General features: G+C 39.9%; 1 protein-coding gene across 3 annotated transcripts; it reads right to left on the bottom strand.

The window, feature by feature from the left end:
* Positions 1–655: 655 nt before the first annotated feature.
* Positions 656–20,155, bottom strand: lrp13 (low-density lipoprotein receptor related-protein 13). 3 transcript variants are annotated; one of them, XM_034133188.1, is made up of 22 exons: positions 20,074–20,155; positions 19,035–19,190; positions 18,194–18,409; positions 17,532–17,768; positions 16,322–16,537; positions 15,380–15,609; positions 14,103–14,232; positions 13,242–13,423; positions 12,052–12,238; positions 11,283–11,495; positions 10,507–10,690; positions 9,726–9,927; positions 9,071–9,235; positions 8,359–8,559; positions 7,029–7,220; positions 6,104–6,449; positions 4,636–4,755; positions 4,160–4,270; positions 3,268–3,501; positions 2,312–2,705; positions 809–899; positions 656–721 (listed from the first exon to the last, which is right to left on the bottom strand). In XM_034133188.1, the coding sequence occupies exons 1-22, from the start codon at positions 20,129–20,131 to the stop codon at positions 698–700; spliced, it is 4,089 nt and encodes a 1,362-aa protein (XP_033989079.1). In that variant the 5' UTR covers positions 20,132–20,155; the 3' UTR covers positions 656–697. The 3 variants fall into 3 exon arrangements, with proteins under 3 accessions (XP_033989079.1, XP_033989081.1, XP_033989080.1); XM_034133190.1 differs by having other exon boundaries at positions 4,160–4,267; XM_034133189.1 differs by having other exon boundaries at positions 19,035–19,187; positions 20,074–20,150.
* Between the last annotated feature and the right edge of the window lie 323 nt (positions 20,156–20,478).

Genomic DNA, 20,478 nt, shown 5'->3' with positions numbered 1-20,478 from the left:
ATTTTCTAATGTATTTATAGTTTAAGCAAAAAAAAGGATGTGGTTACAGCTTCTTAAATGTGACCATTTGCTTCCTTTTTTCACTGAGTTTAACGTAAGAGGATAAGGGCCACATGGGGGAAAAATACTACAATATAGAATACATTATTTCTGACTTTAATCTCAGAACGGATTTTCTTTCAACGAACTAATCGTCTTCATTTTTTAATGGGACTGTTGCTTAGAAAATTAAACATTCGGAGTGAATTGAAGACCTTAAATGTGCAAGTCATATTCCAAATGATTACTGGAGACCATATATCTGCATATTAGTAGATAAAGAAAGGTCGGTTTCCACCTTTTGTGACAATCATTGTTTTAGCTGCAATGAAATCTTCCTCACGTGTTGCATGTTTTCTCTCAACACCTTCTGCAGCCTCACCCCATTTTATAAAGTCAGATTAAACAAACCTGTATTTTTATGTTACATCAAGAGGTTGATCTTTCACTTCCTTTAATGCCAGATTTGTATTGTTCTTTGTTGAAAGTCACCGACAAATCTCTGATGTTACCCTCTGACCATGTCCCATAAAATAATCTGTCAGCTCTCAACGCTTCAACCCTGGTGGTCTAACCGACAGTAAACAACGCTGAAATAACTTCACAGGGAGCCGTGGAAAATGCAGACGGTTTATTTAAAAAGTTTCATGAATCAACCTCAGTCCACAGAAGACACCGCTTCCTGTGAAAAGAAAGAACGAAAAGTCAGACCGCCGTCCCACAGGAGCATCAACTGGGAATCTGATTATTTTAAGGAGTTTCTTTAAACCTCGGGTTTGTCAGCGTCTGCACTTTGTGTTTCAGGTTTCTTCTCCAGGTCCGTCATGCTCGTCTCCTTCGCCGCTGCGGGGGTAGCTCTCCTGCAGGAGGAAAAACAAAATGCAGTGATTAGCTTCCTTTCACACACAGGTACATGAAAACAGTCCTTCCTACTGCATTAACACTTTTCAACATCTCACCTCTGGCTGGCAGAGAACTCACTGCTACACAGTTTGAGTTTCTCCTTCCTAGTAACCATGACAAATCGGCAATTGTTTGTATATCTGTACATTATAGGCAAGGCAAGGCTAGTTTATCTATATAGCACCTTTCGAAGTGCTTTACAAAAATGAAAAACATTAAGAAAATGGCATTTAAAAAAGCAAAGATGATAAAACAAAATACATGGATAAAAGTTGCAGTGTAAGATATGAACAGTTCAATTAAAAGCAGCGGCAAAAAGAAAAGTCTTCAGCCTGGATTTAAAAGTATATATCATAAGTATTATACAAGTATGTCTATGTTCCTGTAACGTAAGCATGTATTCCTGCTACCAACTGCAGTACTTTTGACTTTTTGTAGAACATTTTAATTATCCATTGGGATCAATAAAGTATCTATCCATCTATCTCTGGGTACGCATTAGTTATTTTCCTGGGTAAAGGATGCTTCGGTGTACCCTTTCCTAAAGGAGATAAGGAAGCATTGAAGCTCCTTCCCTTAGCATGTAGCCTTTATCACTTACAGGTCATTTAACTCTTAAAGGAACTTTCCTAAGCAAAAAACAGATCGTATGATTGAAATATCCAAAACCTAAAAGCCTTGCCACGGTTAGCATTTAGCTCAAAAATCCACCGTTGACCAAGAACAGTCTCAGAGGCCCTAGCATGGTTTAAAAACTGATTTGAAGGTATAACATTTCAACTACGGACTAAATCTATATGCAAGCGCCAAAATACTTGTTTAGCAATTGTTGATTATTCCTAATCTTATCATTGTTGACACCACACAGTTGTAATTTGTCACATGGGTGTACTTTAAGGTATTTCGTCCACCTGTTGATGTGATGGACAAAGAGGGCGATTTGGTTCAGATACTTTTTGTTGACTCTACGGTCTTGCTGTAAATGTTTTCTTAATTCAAATTGGATGGAACAGGGACTTCAGTACGGACTCTTTATTAGGAACGAGTCACAATGAAGACCCAAACTTAGCCTCTTCATTTCCTCTGAATGTCGTCGCTACACTACATGTTTTAAGTTGAGATGTTTGATTAAACTTGTGTTTCTTTTACGCCCCTTGTATTGTGTTTTTAGCACTTCATTAATCTTTTATGATTCGTATGATGTAAACTTTTAATGCTTTGTCAAGTACTTTGTGAGAAGTGCTTTATAAATACACTGTACTTACTTGTAGCACTTTGGGATGACTTTTGGCAATGAAAGGTGCTTTACAAATAAAATGTGTTATTATCAGAAAGGAACGTTTTTTTCTTCAGTGCTTTTCAGACCAACCTGGCGTTTCCTCTCCTCTTCCTCTTCACCACCACTGCCATCACAGCAATGACCACGACTCCAGCACAGACCCCCGCAGCACTGTAGATCAGAGGTCCCTGCATGGTCTGCAGCAGGTGGTCTTCACAGGCGTCTCCGCTGTACATCATTGAACACACACATGTTGTTTCTCCTCCCGTCTCCACGCAGCGTCCGTTCCCACCGCAGAGTGTCTGGCTGCACTGCAGGCGGTCCAGGTTCCTCAGCTGGACGTCTTCCTCCAGGGTGGAGTTCAGGTCCTCAGAGAGGGGAGGTAGAGGGGAGAGGGGAGGAAGAGGGGAGGCGGGAGGGGGAGGGGAGCTGACGGGAGAAGAAGAAAATACTTCTGCTCCAGACAGCTGCTTCAGACCGACACCTGGAAGAAGAAGTACACATCATTTACTCGAGTAGAAGTACAGATACTCGAGTTTAAAAATACTCTGGTAAAAGTAGAAGTACTGACTAAACTTCTTTACTCAAGTAAAAGTAAAGAGGGCTTTGAAATGTACTTAAGTAAAAAGTACCCATAACTAGCAGCTGTTTTAAAGAGTACCTGACCTCCCTTTATATTAATAGAACAATAATGTCATTGTTAGCTAATGAATGTTTCCATGCTGAACAACGGCAACATGACAACGTTTTCATTCCCTCTTCTTTAGAGAAGACCAGGAAATGATGGATACACGGATCGTGTTCAAATCAATAGGCACGCAATGACTCTAAATAATAATGATCACGCCACCAAACACACATTCAAACTAAAGGAACCAGCCTGTTTGGAAAATGTATGAAGTAGAAAGTACAGGTATTTGTGTTAAAAATAAGTAAAAGTAAAAAGTCGTAAGTAGTGGAGTAAAGTACTGATACCAGAAAATGTACTTAAGTACAGTAACAAAGTATTTGTACTCCACTACTTCCCACCTCTGATAAAGACTCACAGTTCTCGTCTGAGTGGTCGTGGCAGTCCACTCGTCCGTTACAGAACTTCTCCTCCGGCTGGCAGGAGAGTAGATCCAGACAGGAGCGGCTGCCGTTGGGACATCGCTGCTCTGGACTGCAGTGAGTGGAGTTCATCAGGACGTAATCATGAGCACAAACACATGTCCGACCCCCCGGGGTGGCGAGGCACAGCTGCTGGCAGTCTCCGTTGTTTTCTGAGCATCCGTTTGAGCCTGTAGGCGATTGTTAGTTTATTATTAGGTTAATTTCACTCGTCACCGGCTTGAGCTTCAATCTCAGGATCCATGTATTTGTGATCCTCTCAAGAATGGAAGTAGTCATCACATACAGAGCATCAACTAGTTCCTGAACAGTGTCCTTCACATGCTGATATCCAAGAGAGGGAGTTACAGTCACAAGATGGAGGAATAGAAAGCAGTATTCAATGTTTAGTTCAGATTAGCTCCACGTCAGAAATGATCATGCTTGTCATATGTCTATCTCCATAGAGGCTGAATCATCATGTTAATCACATAGCTATCATATGCCTCAAACAGTCCTGATGCTCTTCTAGGTAATCATACATCCTGTCATGTACACAGCTACAGTTGGGATACCTTTGTTATCATGTGTACTCTGATATTGGACAGAGTACATTCAGAATTTTCTGAACTGGAGTTTGTGACGTTTACCACAAGACTATGAAAACGTGATTTTCTTGCTTGCTTTTATTTTGTTACTGTATATTTGGAATTCAACATTTATATTTCAACTTTCTTGTTTATTTCTAGTCTTTTAATTTGTATTGTACAATGCCATGTCTTTTTATGCTGCTGCAACAAACATTTCCCAAATTGGGATCAATAAAGTACTTCTTATCTTATTACGCACCCGTCTGACTGGACTTGCTGAACGCCTTCAAGCCGACCACTTCTGTGCCGACTTCAAACCACAGCTTGATGTTCTGCTGCTCATCTCTGAACCAGAGCCTGGTCTTGTCTGCTGGAAAGGGTCAACACAAAGTCAGGTAGCTACATTAGAAAGCAAAAGAGAATTGCTACCTTGACCTTTTTGATGCATGAATTGTTTGTGTCTTGAGCTACTGAGATAATGTAGAGTGGTAGATTCCGGTCTAGTTAAGAAATGAAACAGCATCTCCACATCACACAAGTGTCATTTTTGATTCAGTAAGCTGTACATGCAAGCCATTTATTTCTATTTTGAGATGTTTATATTTAAGAATTGTTCTTTTCTACTCATTTAATTTGTCATTACGTGCAATGCCTCGTTTTGTTTTATGCTGCTGCAACGAAAATGTTTTCCCCAAATTGGGATTAATAAAGTAAATGTTATCTTAATCTCATTACCACTGAGAGTCATCCAGAGCAGCGCGTCGTCGCTCAGGGTCACATCAGTCAGACCCTCCTCCGTCTTCAGCTCTTTGTATCCAGACCCATTGAGCAGGGCAGAGCTGATGGACCCTAAACCTGCGAGAGAATCACATCTAGGTTACGGCTTACTTTAGATAACAGATTACAGCCTTATTCCACTTATTTTTCCCCATACATAACTTCTTAAGAAAATGGAATAGTTAGGAGGTTTTGAACAGGGAGGTAATCAGTGTGTAACAGACAGGTAGAAACAGGTCAAGATAAGCAATAAACTGCTGTGGACCAACTGAAGCAGCAGAAATTATTTAAGCCAGCTAAAAATAAGGTTACACTAAATTTTTATATTTTCAATGCTTGCGGTCACAAAGCCCTTCTGAAGTGGTTATCCATGTTGTCTTTAAAGCCAACAGAAAACATTTTCACCTCTCAGTACAAAGGGGTTGCTTGTCTAACACTGCTTCCATTGGTTAGTCTGTGTTATTGTGCAACTTTGGTAAACCCTAAATAAACAAAGACTACAAACTAACCAACCCATTTAAGGCAGCGGTAAATGTCTGGCGGCCTCTTGGAAGAAAGAAGATCGCAGCTTGAGATTCATCAGGAGAGTAAAGCTACAATTATATATAATTTATGCTTACACTGATTTTTTATGCGCCTAACATACATTTAGCTGATGCCCCTTAAAGTACTATACAGTGTAGTACATTGTTAAAATACTCCTTTCCAAATGCAAGTACTGCATTGAGAATGGTACTTAAACATACTTTGAGTTATTTTTACTCATTATACTTAAACTAGAAACTAAAACTGTAAAATAAGTGTTGTTACAAGTTCAATATGTTCCTTTAAAAATTGTAGTAGAGTAGTGAATTAAGTATATTATAAAAGCATCTTAAATTTGTAATTCTACAGTACTTTAGTAAATGTACTCAATTACTTTCCAACACTTCACAGCATCAGATTGCTTAGCTTCCTGCTGGTATGCATGCCTTTGTATCACCTTCACTACTCCCTGTAAGTGTCATCATTGCAACTGGTGAAATGTTCTCAACCAGCTTCTAAATAACAAATTATCCCTCCAAACAAAAGCTCCCAACTCTTCTAAAAACACGTGAAACCCCTGTACCTCGGGGTCAAAAAACATCCATCTCTCCAAAACATATACGAGCAGTCTATTATTAGACAGGCTTAAAAAAGGGTGTCTGATCCAACCCACATTCTCCACCCAGACCTCCAGCTCCTCCCTTCTGGTAGAAGATTCATGGTTCCCAAGAGCAGGCTGAACCGCTATAAGCACTCATTCCTGCCTCTGTCCATTAAACTTCTTAACACTCACATGTAATGTAATATACTTTTACATGTTGACCATGAGGGTTGTGTAACAGGTCGCCATTGTCCAAACAAAAGCTTCACACTATTCTGAAACCACGTGAAGCCCTCTCACCGGTGTCGGCCCAGTAGATGGAGTCCCCGCTGCTGGAGAACACCAGAGACGTGGGCTGCTCGGCGTCTTTCCACACGACTTTCCTCTGATCCCCGTCCATGTTGGAGCACTCCACCGTGGAGCCCTGCAGACCCAGGTTAGTGAAGCACACTCTTCCAGTGGGAGGATGGAGGGCGATGGACCCCACCCGCCCAACATCTTCCTTCAGGAGGACCGCAGTGTGGGCCGCGGTGCTGGAGGTCACCTGCAGGCGGGGCTGCGTGCTGCTGCTCCAGAACACACTGCCTGTGATCCAGTCCACAGCCATGGCAGTGATGGAGTTACCCAGAAGCTTCAGGAACACGCCCTGAGAGGACAGGCAGAAGTGTGAGGATGCTTTGAGTAGAAGTACCAATACATTATTGTCAAAATACTTCCTAGTCCTAAAAGTCTAATCATTTGCATTTCAGTCCAAATGTCTTTGTCCAAATGTTTTCTGTAGAATGAGTCATTTTAATACTTAAAGTACATTTTGATGATAACACTTAAGCACTTTGAATGTAATTATTTACTTGCAGAGGTGGAAGAAGTACTCAGATCTTGTACTTGAGTAAAAGTAGAAGTACTAAGATCTTGTACTCGAGTAAAAGTAGAAGTACCAGAGTGTAGGAATACTCTGTTAATAGTTTGAATGACTTTGTATACTGCAGGGTAGCTTGTGAATTTACTCAAGGTGGAACTAAAGTCTGATTATATTTCACATCATTCATCCAGATCTGTAAAGTAACTGAAGGTATTGAATAAATGTAGTGGAGTAAAAGTACACGATTTACCTCTGTACTTCTACTCTAGTACAATTCAAAGTAGCATAAAATAGAAATACTCAAAGTTTAAGAACCTCTAATTTGTACTTAAGTACAGTACTCGAGTAAGTGTACTTCCCCACCTGGGAGGACAGTTCTAAGTCCTTGAGTTTGAAGGAGCTGAGGGAAGTCGTGACTTCGTCCGTCAGAAACAAAGTGTTGTCTCGGAGGCTGAAGTCCAAGATGGCCGCCTCGTTGACGCTGGGCACCTGCAGGGCGACGTGTTCAGGCCAGCCCTTCAGATCTGATGAGGAGTGTCGGGACTGCAGGTAGATCTGGAGTAAAGACGAGAGAGTGGCATCAATGCATTTGCAAAAAATCTCCAAATATTTCAATATACATTTAACTAAACGCAACAAAGAATGTTGCACGTTTCCAACATTGCCGGTTGGAACTTGATCCGATAAATTGCATTGAGACGACAGATGTTTGTCCTGGGAAAACATATTGATTATAACCTTTTCCTAGTTGTTTTATTTGTGGGAAACTGACATAACTCTTGTAAGAATGCAGATCAACTCTTTTCAAAGTATCGGTTCCTTAGAAGTTTGATACCATAATGGTTTCTCCGTTACCCTCAGCTTTAGTACATTAATGTGCAAACGCTAGTGATGCCCCGCCCCTTAAAGCTTCTCTTCAATGCATTTCCAGTCATATTGTATACATTTACATGAAGATAACATGTGGTCAGCATGTCCTTGTGTGAGAAATGTCACCTCAAACAGTGGGTATTCTCCACAGTAATGAGTGTATGCAAGTCGCTTTTGGATCAAAGATAATTGCTTTAATTCAACATCAAGATGTACGCAGTCTTTATAAGCTCATTATAACCTTTTCCACACCACTACATTATATATAACCAGAGGAGTACAAATACTTTGTTACTGTACTTAAGTACATGTTTCTGGTATCAGTACCTTACTCCACTACTTATTTTTCTGACGACTTTTTACATTTTGAACACAAATACCTGTACTTTCTACTTCTTACATTTTCCAAACATGCTGGTTACTTTAGTTTGAATGTGTGTTTGGTGGCGTGATCATTATTATTTAGAGTCATTGCGTGCCTATTGATTTGAACACGATCCGTGTATCCATCATTTCCTGGTCTTCTCTAAAGAAGAGGGACCAATGAAAACGTTGTCATGTTGCCGTTGTTCAGCATGGAAACATTCATTAGCTAACAATGACATTATTGTTCTATTAATATAAAGGGAGGTCAGGTACTCTTTAAAACAGCTGCTAGTTATGGGTACTTTTTACTGAAGTACATTTCAAAGCCCTCTTTACTTTCACTTGAGTAAAGTAGTTTAGTCAGTACTTCTACCAGAGTATTTTTAAAACACGAGTATCTGTACTTCTACTTGAGTAAAGGATGTGTACTTTTACCATCTCTGTATATAATAATCACCTGAGTGACGGTGGAGGGCGACAGCATCAACAGGAAGTCAGAGTTGACGAGGCGGGAGCAGGTCAGGCCGTCCTCAGCCAATAGGAGATGAGGCGGACATTTGCACACGGCTTTGGGCCCCGGGGCCAAAACACACATGTGGGAACAGACGATGTTTTCACAGGGACTCTCAAAGCCTGTCTGAAGCAACGGGTGGATGATCTGAAACAAACGGGAGAACATTAATGCTTACAAGTCAGGCTGATACTTCGTGAACATGTGAGAGGAAACCAGCAGTGGTGCAAGAAGTACTAAGACCCGTTAAGTAAAAGTACAACTACTATCGTCTTAAAATACTCCATTTCAAGTAAAAGTCCTGATTTCAAAATGTTACTCAAGTGAAAGTACAAAAGTATTGAAATGTATTTAGAGTGCAGAACATTTAGAAGTACTTATTCTGCACAATAAAGTACAGAAGTGTATTATTAATCCTACTTCAGCTTCATTATATGTAGTTTTATGTAATTTGGGGCAATTATAAAATAATGTTTAGTAGTATCACTGTTCATGTTTTATAGTTCAGATATACTCTTTCCGTTTGTTTATAATCGTCATACTCTGTTCAGCACTTTGGGCTGCGTCAAGCATGAAAGGTGCTATATAAATAAAGTTTATTTGAATACCAAACCCATCTTTCCCTGTGCCTAAACACCGTAAACTGTGAGCGTTATACCTTCACACTGAAAGGTTGATCGAGTCTCTTCAGGAGGACTTGTCGGTTTTTCCCAGAGTTTTTATTAGCAGCGAACACAACTCTCTTCTTAGCGTCAGACCAGTACAGCATGTCGTTAAAAACAGCCAGCGAGAACGGGTTGGTGGTCTCCTTCATCTGCAGGATCTGGAACATCACAGATTAAGAAACACACATTTATTATGCAGGCATGAAGCTAAAGAGTGTGTTGGTTGAAGTGCTTCAATTGATTTTCTAGCACTTTTTCCATCCAATCGAACATTTCATTTGGTTTGTTTTCCAGGCCAAAGCTTTTTCCAAGAGGTTAAGATTTCATAAATGTTTAACACGAGTAATTGTCAATTTAAAAACACTTAATTTGGTATTAAAATGTCTACGAGCAATCACGTAACAAACAAGAGTCTAATCTAATTTGTGTAATTGAATTTGTTCCAATGACGACATTTTAATCCAGTTTACAATGCATTTACCAATAAATAATCCAGTATCTCATTACGGTAAGTAGTCAGATGATTGGCTTATTAAATTAGAACTGAAGAATTATTGCATTGTTTCTGCTCTGTAGGCTGCATAGAAAAGTGAAAAACTCTACTCCATTCAAGCCCGAAAACTTCCTCCTCCAACCCAAATCTTTTACCCGGATGTCCTCTCCGTCCAGCGTGGCGGACCCAATGGCCCTCAGCCTCTCGTCGGTCCAGTAGACCCTCTCAGAGATCGGGTCCAGAGCCACGCCGCCCGGCCAGCCCAGACTGGAGTTCACCACGACTCTCCGCTCAGAACCGTCCATCCCCGAGCGCTCGATCTTCGGCACGTTATCGATCTCCGTCCAGAACATCAGCCTGGAGACACAAGGTCAAGGTTAGTTTATTTGTAAAGCACATTTTAATACACAGAGGCCATTCAAAGTGCTTCACAGGCATTTAACACATAATAATTAATAATTAAGTAGAGACACTACATACTGATATACACCTGAACATCAGCAGGAGAGGACTCTTTAAAGTAGAGACACTACATACTGATATACACCTGAACATCAGCAGGAGAGGACTCTTTAAAGTAGAGACACTACATACTGATATACACCTGAACATCAGCAGGAGAGGACTCTTTAAAGTAGAGACACGACATACTGATATACACCTGAACATCAGCAGGAGAGGACTCTTTAAAGTAGAGACACTACATACTGATATACACCTGAACATCAGCAGGAGAGGACTCTTTAAAGTAGAGACACTATACACCTGGACATCAGCAGGAGAGGACTCTTTAAAGTAGAGACACTACATACTGATATACACCTGAACATCAGCAGGAGAGGACTCTTTAAAGTAGAGACACTACATACTGATATACACCTGAACATCAGCAGGAGAGGACTCTTTAAAATCATATTGAATTAAAGTGTCACTGACCCTTTCTGAGGAAGCAGAGCCAGAGAGCGAGGCAGGTCCAGGTCTTCATCGAGGATCACGCTGTGGTCCGAGGACTTCACTGATTCTGAGCTCAGTTTGATGGCAGAGATCTTTCCGTTCACTCCATCGATCCAATAAAGGTTCCTGCCGAGCCAGTCCACCGCCACAGAGTCCGCTCGCAGCCCTGCAGGAAACGGGGATCAAAAGTACTGCGTCTGAATACATTTTGAGGTACTTTACTCAAGTATAACATTTACTGCCCCTATACTTCGACATCTGAGAGGCACACATTGCTCTTTTTCCTGCACTACATGCATTTACATACCTTCAGTTGATTTGTTTGAGGATGTTTTGGTTTTTCATACAAACAAAAACCTCAAACGTACAGAAAACAATACAGAAATAAAAAGTACACAAATTTCAGAAAACTTAAAAATATTTTTAAACTAAATTAACTAAGTACTTCAAAATCCAGAGAGCATACCTTTAGTTGATTTGTTGGATGTTTTGGTACAGAACGTATAGAAAACGGTCAATAAAAAAAAAGTACACAAACATGTCTAACAATGTCAGAAAACTGTTTTTTAAACTATATTTTCCTCTGGAATGAAGTGCATGAAAAAAAGTCTAAATAAAAAGAAAATACTCTTAAAATAACTTCAAAATCCTACATTTCCTACGGTCCTTGAGTAAATGCATTTATGGAATTGAACCCACCTTTAATGATAGTTACATGTATTGCCCCCACTTTAATGAGTTACAATTATTTCACCCACCTTTGATGAGGGTCCCACTGGTCTTATGGTCCAGGGAGGACCACTGGATGCCCTCTGTGTCCAGGCTGACCCACAGGACCCTCTGCTGCCTCCAGTCGTAGTCCAGAGACATGATGGCCTTTTGGGCCGACGAGGACAAGATGTCCAGACCTCCGTTGCGCAGACCGTACAGGAAGATGTCCGTGTGCACCGAGGCCAGGAGGAAGGGCTCACCTGAGGGAGAAGAGGGGGGTATCATCATGGACTGATATTTAATGATGAAGATTCATGATTTAAGGATGGTCTAAAAAAAAAAAAAAAAAAAAGTTGAATTATACTCAATTGACCTTTAAAAGCTCTTCGACTTGTGCATAATATTAGTGTAATTAGCTTTTTCAAATGCATTTGTTTCAGAAATATTACAACTTATGTACACATTAGCAAATACCTTGTATGTGTAAACCTACATGCAATAAACAAAAATGCTTTCTAACCATTTTCAAATGTGATTAATCATTTAATTAATGTTAAATGGACACATTTTTCAAACAAAAGTAACAGATAATGCAGTGTTCACCTTCTTAATTATGGAGATGTTCTGCTTTTCTTTGTTTATTATCATATTAAAAAAGTAAATATCTTTGGGTTTCGGACTTATCAAGTCTAACATTTAATGACATCACAACTAGGATAGACATTTTACACAATTTTCTGACATTTCATACCAACTGATAATGAAAGAAATTGTGAGTTAGAGCCAGGATGTGGTGTAACAAAGGACTTTAGTTACCGGTGATCTTGCAGTGGTCTCCTCCGGCCTCCATGATGTATCCCTGCTCACAGTCACATCTGTATGACCCCTCGGTGTTGATGCACAGCTGGCTGCAGACGGACGGGCTGCTGGACTCGCACTCGTCCACATCAGAGCAGCTCCGAGCGTCCGGAAGGAGCCTGAAGCCCAACGAGCAGCCACAACTCTGAGAGAGAGAGAGAGAGACAAATGTTTTTTCCAAGTTATGGGAAGTTATGGGAAGATGCAATGACATACAATTACTAATCCATCTGTTTTTGGCTCTTATCTGCCTATGCTTTAGTGTCTCTTGTGTGTTAGTATTAATGCACTTTAAATTGTGCATGTGTGTTTTGATATGGGCTGCAGTGAGATGGAGAGGCAACATTATAAAGACCTGGCAAAGATTTCATTTTTCCAAGTTATGGAAAGATGAAGAGACACAACTACTAATCTGCTATTCTCAACTGTCTTTGCCTTTTGGCTCTTATTTCTTATCTGTGCTCTAGTGTCTCTCGTGTGTTAGTATTAAGGCGCTTTTAGGGTCAAATAATTCCTGAAAACTCACCTTTTCAGTCTTGGCTTCAACTCTTAATCTACTAATATACCAACTGTCTTTGCCCATTGGCTCTTATCTTTGCCTATGCATGTTCTTTAGTGTCTCTTGTGCATTTGTATTAATGTGCTTTTAGTTGTATATGCATGTATTTTAATGTTGTCTATGCATTTGTTTGTTTTCTTTGAGTGCCATCAACCTGCCGGGATCTACAGATGAAAATCAGCCTTTACTTGCATGATGGACTCAAGTGCTCATTTCAATTAGTGTGAATTGTTCCTTTTTGGAATGAATACAAAAATGTATACATCCCAATTCCCATTTGACTGCACTGTAACTTTTATTCATGTACCTTAGTTGTTCATGTTTTATTATCTTTGCTTTTAAATTAGTGTTTTCTAAATGCCATTTCATAATTCTTTCTTAATGTCTTTCATTTGTGTAAAGCACTTTGAATTACCTTGTGTTGAAAGGAGCTATATAAATAAACTTGCCTTTGATTCAAGTATGTCAAAAAAAAAAAAAATCACACAAGATATTTGAACTCAACTATTGTTCTAGTAATGCATGCAAGTTAGCACACATTTAATAAAGGAATACCTCTCTTTTATATTAAAAACCACATGTTGCTCACCGGTCCCTGCGGCGTGCTGAAACAGATCTGAGAGCAGCGCTGTGCGTCCTCGCAGAGAGAGCTGCAGCTGCCGCCCTCGTCTGATCCGTCGGCGCAGTTAGTGACGCCGTTACACACCAGAGACCAGGACAGACACCCCTGACTGCCGCAGGGGAACTGGTGGGGGGGGCACGACACCTCACCTAGCACACACACACACATTAGTGTTTACACAGAAATAAACGCTACATTTTGAAAAAACATGAAAAAGCTGACGAGAGCAACTTACTGTAGGCTGGCAGAATAAAAAGCATGACCATCCTAGACTAGCTTATTTGTATTTCTATTCCTTAGGCGTTGTTTCGCAAGGCTGTTAGAATTGCTTTTCTTGATATACCAAAAAGATTCTTCACAAACCTATTACTGAACTTCGCATCCTTTATCTTTTTGGAACCACTTCTCATTTAACCTTGATCAAAGTTTACGATATTAATTTTTCTTGAGATAACACACTAAATGTAAATAATATCTTACTTTATATTGTGTTAGCTGTAATTTAGCCCTCAAATAGGGATTTATTTGTCATATAGTTTACCTTCACGGTCAACTTTTATATTTTCAGTCTTCCATGTGCAATACTTTGTGTTCAGGCACGTTTTATTACATTAGAACATGATGGCCTATGTCTATACCTTAAATACAAAAATTGCCTGAGCCGCAATTAAAAGCACGAGGTAACAATACTCCTCACATTATATCATTCTAAAAACAGAGCAACTGTCACAAAAACCCAACATTTCCCAAGACAATAAAAGTGTGCCGATTCTGAGTCAGATTCTTTTTTTTTACAAATCTCTCTATATCAGAAAACGAGTGACTCACATTCGATCTCGTCGCTGCCGTCGTCGCAGTCCTTCGTGCCGTCACACTTCCAGGAGGAAGGGATACACTTTGTCTTGGATTTACACGACCACTGAAACTCCCCACAGATCTCCAGAGACACCGGACAGTCCTGCAGAGGAAACATTCATTTACTGTCTGAGAATACTTCATTTCAAAATGTTACTCAAGTTATAGTACATGAGTATTACCAGCTAAATGTACTTCAAGTACCAAAAGTAAAAGTACTCTTTACACAGAATGGATATTTTCACAGTATTATATTCTTACAATTATTATATTATCCTGTTTTGTACATGTAGGAGCATTTGAGTGTCAATGTGGATAAATCCTAGATACTTGAAATACTGTGAAGATCAGTAGTAAAGTACTGCATTATAATACCATATCATGGTCCTGTATAAAGTAACAAATGTAGTCGAGTAAACACTACAATTAATGTGCCAAAGTGTTGTGGAGTAGAAGTATAAAGAAGCGTATACTGGACATCCTCAGGTACAAGTATGACAAAATAGTACTCAAGTATGGTACTTGAGTACCGTTACTTTCCATCGCTGAAAATATGACAACTGTAATCTAAAAATCCGTACAGTGTTGATGTACAGATGTTTAATGCTAGATTTCCACAGGCATGACAACACATACGATAACACCAGTAAACATGGTCCTCTACAACAGAAGTCTACTTTAAGGCTTGTTTTACTCCAACATGCACCTTTAACATCTGACCTGAAGTCTGATGTGTGCAGTGCTGTGAAAGCATGTTGAGCTGCACCTGGCGTATGAAGAGGGCTATCCAAATAAAGCTTCATCATCAACGTTCATAGAATATCCCGCTTTATATATATATATATTTTGTTACTGTACATTTGTTTTTCAACATGTATATTTTCTACTTTTTTATTTCCATTTGAGATGTTTACATTTGGATTGTTTATTTCTTGTCTTTTAACTTCTCTTATGTACAAAGCCATGTCTTTTTATGCTGGTGCAACGCAAACATGTCCCAAATCGAGATCAATAAAGTACTTCTTTACCATCCTCACCTGAACTTTTGAAACATCATTCATCTGGCTGCAACTTACAAATTATTTATCCAATACATCTTATTCCAATCACTTTCATATAGACTCTTATTACACAATTTCAATGTTCCTGTTTTATTGTGTTGCACTGTTGGAGGAGCCTGTGACCTAAGATTGTCATTACTACACTGTAGCTATGTACGCATGACAATAAAAGCCTTGAACCTTCCCCACCTTCTCGTCGGAGCCGTCCTTGCAGTCCAGGTCTCCGTCACAGATCCACTCCTCTACCAGGCACTCCTTGCTGAGGGGGCAGCGGCGCTTGGTGCTGCAGACGGGGGGGGAGACGCAGCTCTCTTCATCCGACCGGTCCCTGCAGTCCGGGTGTCCGTCACACAACATCTGAGCCGACACACACTGCCCATTGGAGCAGGTGAAGTCTGTGGGACTGCAGCCTTCATCCACTGCAGATCAAAACAGGTGATCAGTACCATACGATAATACTTTAATGGTCAAGTCTGAAATGTGACTTGCATCACAGCAGCTCCATGTGTCACATCAACAGACAGATATCAAGACACAATACATGCACAACAAACATTTAACATGACAGCAGAATCACTGAGAGAGAACCTGCTCAAAGAGCCTTCAGCGTGCATTTGATCTGGATTCAGCTCTGTGTTTACTGAGGGGATCGACTGGAGCACAAAGGATGCTTCAGTGTTTGAATGTCACATTTACTCTAGTACAAGTTTGAGATACTTGTACCCCTTATTTAAGATAAGATGGAACTTTTTTTATCCCCTTCGAGACATTCAGGCATTTATAGCAGCAACAGGGTCAGAGTGTTCTCTAAAGAAGAGGGACCAATGAAAACGTTGTCATGTTGCCGTTGTTCAGCATGGAAACATTCATTAGCTAACAATGACATTATTGTTCTATTAATATAAAGGGAGGTCAGGTACTCTTTAAAACAGCTGGTAGTTATGGGTACTTTTTACTTAAGTACATTTCAAAGCCCATACTTCTTTACTTTTACTTGAGTAAAGAAGTATAGCCGGTACTTCTACTTTTACCAGAGTATTTTTAAACACCAGTATCTGTACTTCTACTTGAGTAAAGGATGCGTGTACTTCTACCCTCTCTGATAATGATGAATATATGAAGTGTTTGTACCGCAGTTGGCCTCGTCGCTCTCGTCCAGGCAGTCCCTCTCTCCGTCACACAGGAAGCTGTTGGGGAGGCAGCGGGTGTTGTTGTCACACTGGTGTTTGCATCCGTCCGTCTGATGGGTGCAGCCCATCTCATCGGACCGGTCCTGACACTGAGACACACCGTCACACACCTGGCTCCGAGGGACGCACTTCTTCCCGTGAGCGCACTGGAACTGATCTGCAGAGAAGGACACATAAACAAACCAATCACAGTGCTGCAAGGTGTGGAATGCGCGCCAAGATTTAGTGGATTCAACATTACTCATAAATAGTCTTGTGAACATACACCACATATCTGGCTTCTCCCATAGAAACCATTTTGTTATACATATTGCTACTTGTTTAAATTAACTAACCATGCAGGATTTGCTATTGTATAATTATTTGCAGTGAGAAGAGAACAAATAATATGGTGGACAGGTGGTTGTTTTGGAATAGTATTAACAATCATGTGCCCATCAGGTAGAGGCACCCAAAGTGTCAGGGCCCTCGTGGCTTAACAATAAAATGCAACTGGAAAAGACTCATATTGACCTGAAGGAAACAAACATGCTACCACATTGAAGAGAGGGGAAACACAATTCGAGAGAGACTCAACTTCGGGTCCCCGGGCGCTGTACAATAGCTGCCCACTGCTCCTACTACTAGGATGGGTTAAATGCAGAGACCACATTTCCCCGTGTGCGCTGCATGTGTGACCATTAGAGGGTTTCATCTATCTATTCTATCCATCTATAACTTCAGACTCAAATATGTATACATGTTCATTTAATTCATTTCTTATTTTAACAGTTACTTACCTGTATATAATTGTATCTTTAATTGTATTAATCTTGTGTGAATCTGTACTGTCCTATTTTTTCAATCTCACTCTGTTGCTGCTTGAACTCCTGAATTTCCCCACAGAGATAAATAAAGGTCGATCTTATCTTTGATAAAAAGGGTAAAAACTAAAAAGAGACGTAAAGTTACTTTAAAGAGACACAACGTAACGAAAGAAAAGTGAAAAAACAGACTAAAATCCTATAAAGTCATGCATTTAGCTTCTCTGTGCGAGAGGGTGCATTTTATATTGATGTGCAGTCCCATTAAAGTCCACCAGAGGGAAGTAGAGCATCATATTAAACCCACACACACACAAGCTAACACCACACCCAGTAAGGAGCACCTACCTGCTTCACATGCTGAGGAGCACTCTTCCTCATCAGAGCCGTCGGAGCAGTCTGCCTCTCCGTCACACACATGTTTATAGAGCACACACTCCTTCAGGTCCACGCAGGATCTGAAGCCCAGAGGACACTTTATGGGGGTCGAGGGGCCGGAGGAGGGTGCAGGGGTCGTGGTCGGGGTCGGGGTCGGGGTGGGGAGGGTCCCTTCATCCGGTTCAGAGTGCTCTACCTCTGGGTCCTCTGAAAATAAGAAAAAAATATATGAATTAAGAATTATTCAGAAAGCTTGTCGATACAAGTCATGGTGCCAAAGAAAACTGATAGTACTTGTGGGTTATCCGTCGCCACTTTTTAATGGCTGCTAAATCCTCAGAACTGTTACAGGATGTGTTTTTTGTAAATTGTGTAACTTGTTTTATTATAATGTTTTAAAATGGGTATTTCGAGAGTCTGAAAAAAACATAAAAAGTGGCGACAGATAACCCACAAGCACCAGAAGTTCAGACCTATTTATACTGTTACGCTGATTATTATTTTTTAAAGTCATAATATAGCATGTCGACAAAAGTCATAATATAGTGTGTTTTATGTGCCATTTATGTCCTTAAAAAGTTGATTGATCCCATTAATTAATATGTGTCGGTGTGGGTGTTTCTTCCTCCCACCGCAGTTGTCCTCGTCGGTCCCGTCCACGCAGTCCCTCTCCCCGTCGCAGAGGAAGGTTCTCGGTAAGCAGCGGCTCTGGTCGTCGCACCGGTGGTCACAGCCCTTGCTCTTCTCGGGGCAGAGCAGCTCATCGGACCGGTCCTGACACTGAGACACCCCGTCGCACAGCTGCTGCTTCTCGATGCACTTCTTCCCGTGAGCACACTGGAACTGATCTGCAGGAGATTCACCCAATGAGACAAGGATTTGACAAACTAAAAGTGCACCATTTTTGCTTTATTTTTTTTTCACATTTTCTATTGTTTTTATTATTGCGTTCATTACTTTTTTAATCATTTTAGTAATATTTATTTATTTTTAATACATTTGTAAAGATATTGGGAAGCCACTTTTAAAATCCCAATGAAGGCTATACATTTTCTTTTTATCATTATTGTATTTGTTTATTTATTTACCCATATATTTATTTATTATTAGCTGCATTAGCAACACATAGCCAGTGTTGGGGATGCAACTTTTAATTATTTGCAAGATACCAATGAAGGCTATTACAAATTGCCCGCTAGATACAAATGGTGTCTTTGAAATTCAAATGTGGGCACCATCCAAAACAATGGAGGCCTTTTGTCTTATAATCAGTTTTTTTAACATCAGATTTGTACACTTTTAAAAACGGAGTGAGAAGCTTGAACTCGGATCTCAACAACAATCTTATAGTCAGAGCAGAATTCCTATAGTCTCAATAAATGTGATGTCTAACCATTTCAGTGCATTTCAAGTCATTCACAGAACTGCAAGGAAGCATCCTCTGTACAAAGCTTCAGGAAACATTAGAGGTACCTTCGCTGCATGCTGTTGCACAGTCGTCTTCATCAGAGCCGTCCTTGCAGTCAGACTCTCCGTCACACACATGTTGGTAGGAAACACACTCGGAGGCGTCTCTGCACAGCTTAGAGCCGATGACACATTTCAGAGGGCTGCTTCCTGCAGACACTACTGTTCAAAGAGACACAAAAACATCATAAGAATCAGAAACCATCTAAACTTCCCACATTTTGCACTAGAAAATCTCATTGTATATTTCTGTATTAGGACAATAAACGCTTTCTATCCATCTATCTTCAGCAGGGACATTTATATTGATACTGCAAGGGGGAAAGTGATAAAAGGTAAAATAAAAAGTTTAGACTAACATCACACAAAGAGGCAAGCACCTGTTAATTAAACGTAAATAGTGAGCATGCATGTTGCAAATAAGTAGCATTATCAGAACACAAGTGTGAAGTGAAGATATAAAAGTGGTTAAGAAGCAGCAAATATAGCATTAATAAATTGTAAAAACGTGTATACTGCATTTAGTGTTGTCATTATTGTATTGCCATTTCTTTTTTTATTTGTAAACTATTGTATTTCTTAAATTTTTAATTGACTTGTTTATTTTTATGAACACTTAGCTAGTGCTGGGGAAGTCAGACAAAAAAAAGTTTCACTCCAGCAAAGATACCCTATAGTAAACAGAAATAAATAGGTAGCATTATGAGAAAGTAAGCAAACATAAAAGTAGTTTAAAGTAAATGCATCTATAAAAACCTTGCCAGTGATGGGAACGTTACTTTAATCGCTTTCCAAAAACCACCTAGAGAAAATCTAGTTCAACTAAAAAGGTTGAATCAAATCCAAAAAGTACACATGCATGGTAAAAAATAAATGAGTTGCAGCATTATGAGAGAGAAAGCGAACATATAAAAGTAGTTAAGTAGCAGCCAGTTGCTGTCGAAAAGTTGACATTGCACACAGTAGTGTCAATAGCCTCAATCTGAGTAACATCACTCTGAATAAATGAACGTGTAAAAGGATATAAACCGTTGTGGCTCCTCACCTTGCAGGGACCCTGACAGCTGCAATAAGACTGCACACAGAAGCAAACTTCCACCCATCGCCACAGATCAAATCAAGCAGACCGAATGATACCAAAAGCTGAAGGGTAGCATTTTTATAATGGCACCAGGTGAGACCCAATCATACCTGATTAAACACCTGAGGGAGGGGCGGGGCTATTGAGTGTTCCCATGTTATCCTGAGCAGCTGTATGCAACACATAAACAAGTAGTAAAGACATCGTTAAATAAGAAACAGCTATACTTAATTGTGATATTGTTGATTTGATTGTATTAGGGTGAATATTTGTGAGAAATGTAAATAATAACTTAATATCCTGTGGAAATACTGTTTAAAATGTCTGCAGTTTTCTGAATATGGCCTTAACCTAGTAAGATAAAAAGGT

The sequence above is a fragment of the Trematomus bernacchii genome, unplaced genomic scaffold, assembly GCF_902827165.1.
Source record: "Trematomus bernacchii unplaced genomic scaffold, fTreBer1.1, whole genome shotgun sequence".
Classification (NCBI taxonomy): domain Eukaryota; kingdom Metazoa; phylum Chordata; class Actinopteri; order Perciformes; family Nototheniidae; genus Trematomus; species Trematomus bernacchii.
Note: the sequence above shows the minus strand (reverse complement) of the source record. Positions and strands in the feature narration are given on the sequence as shown.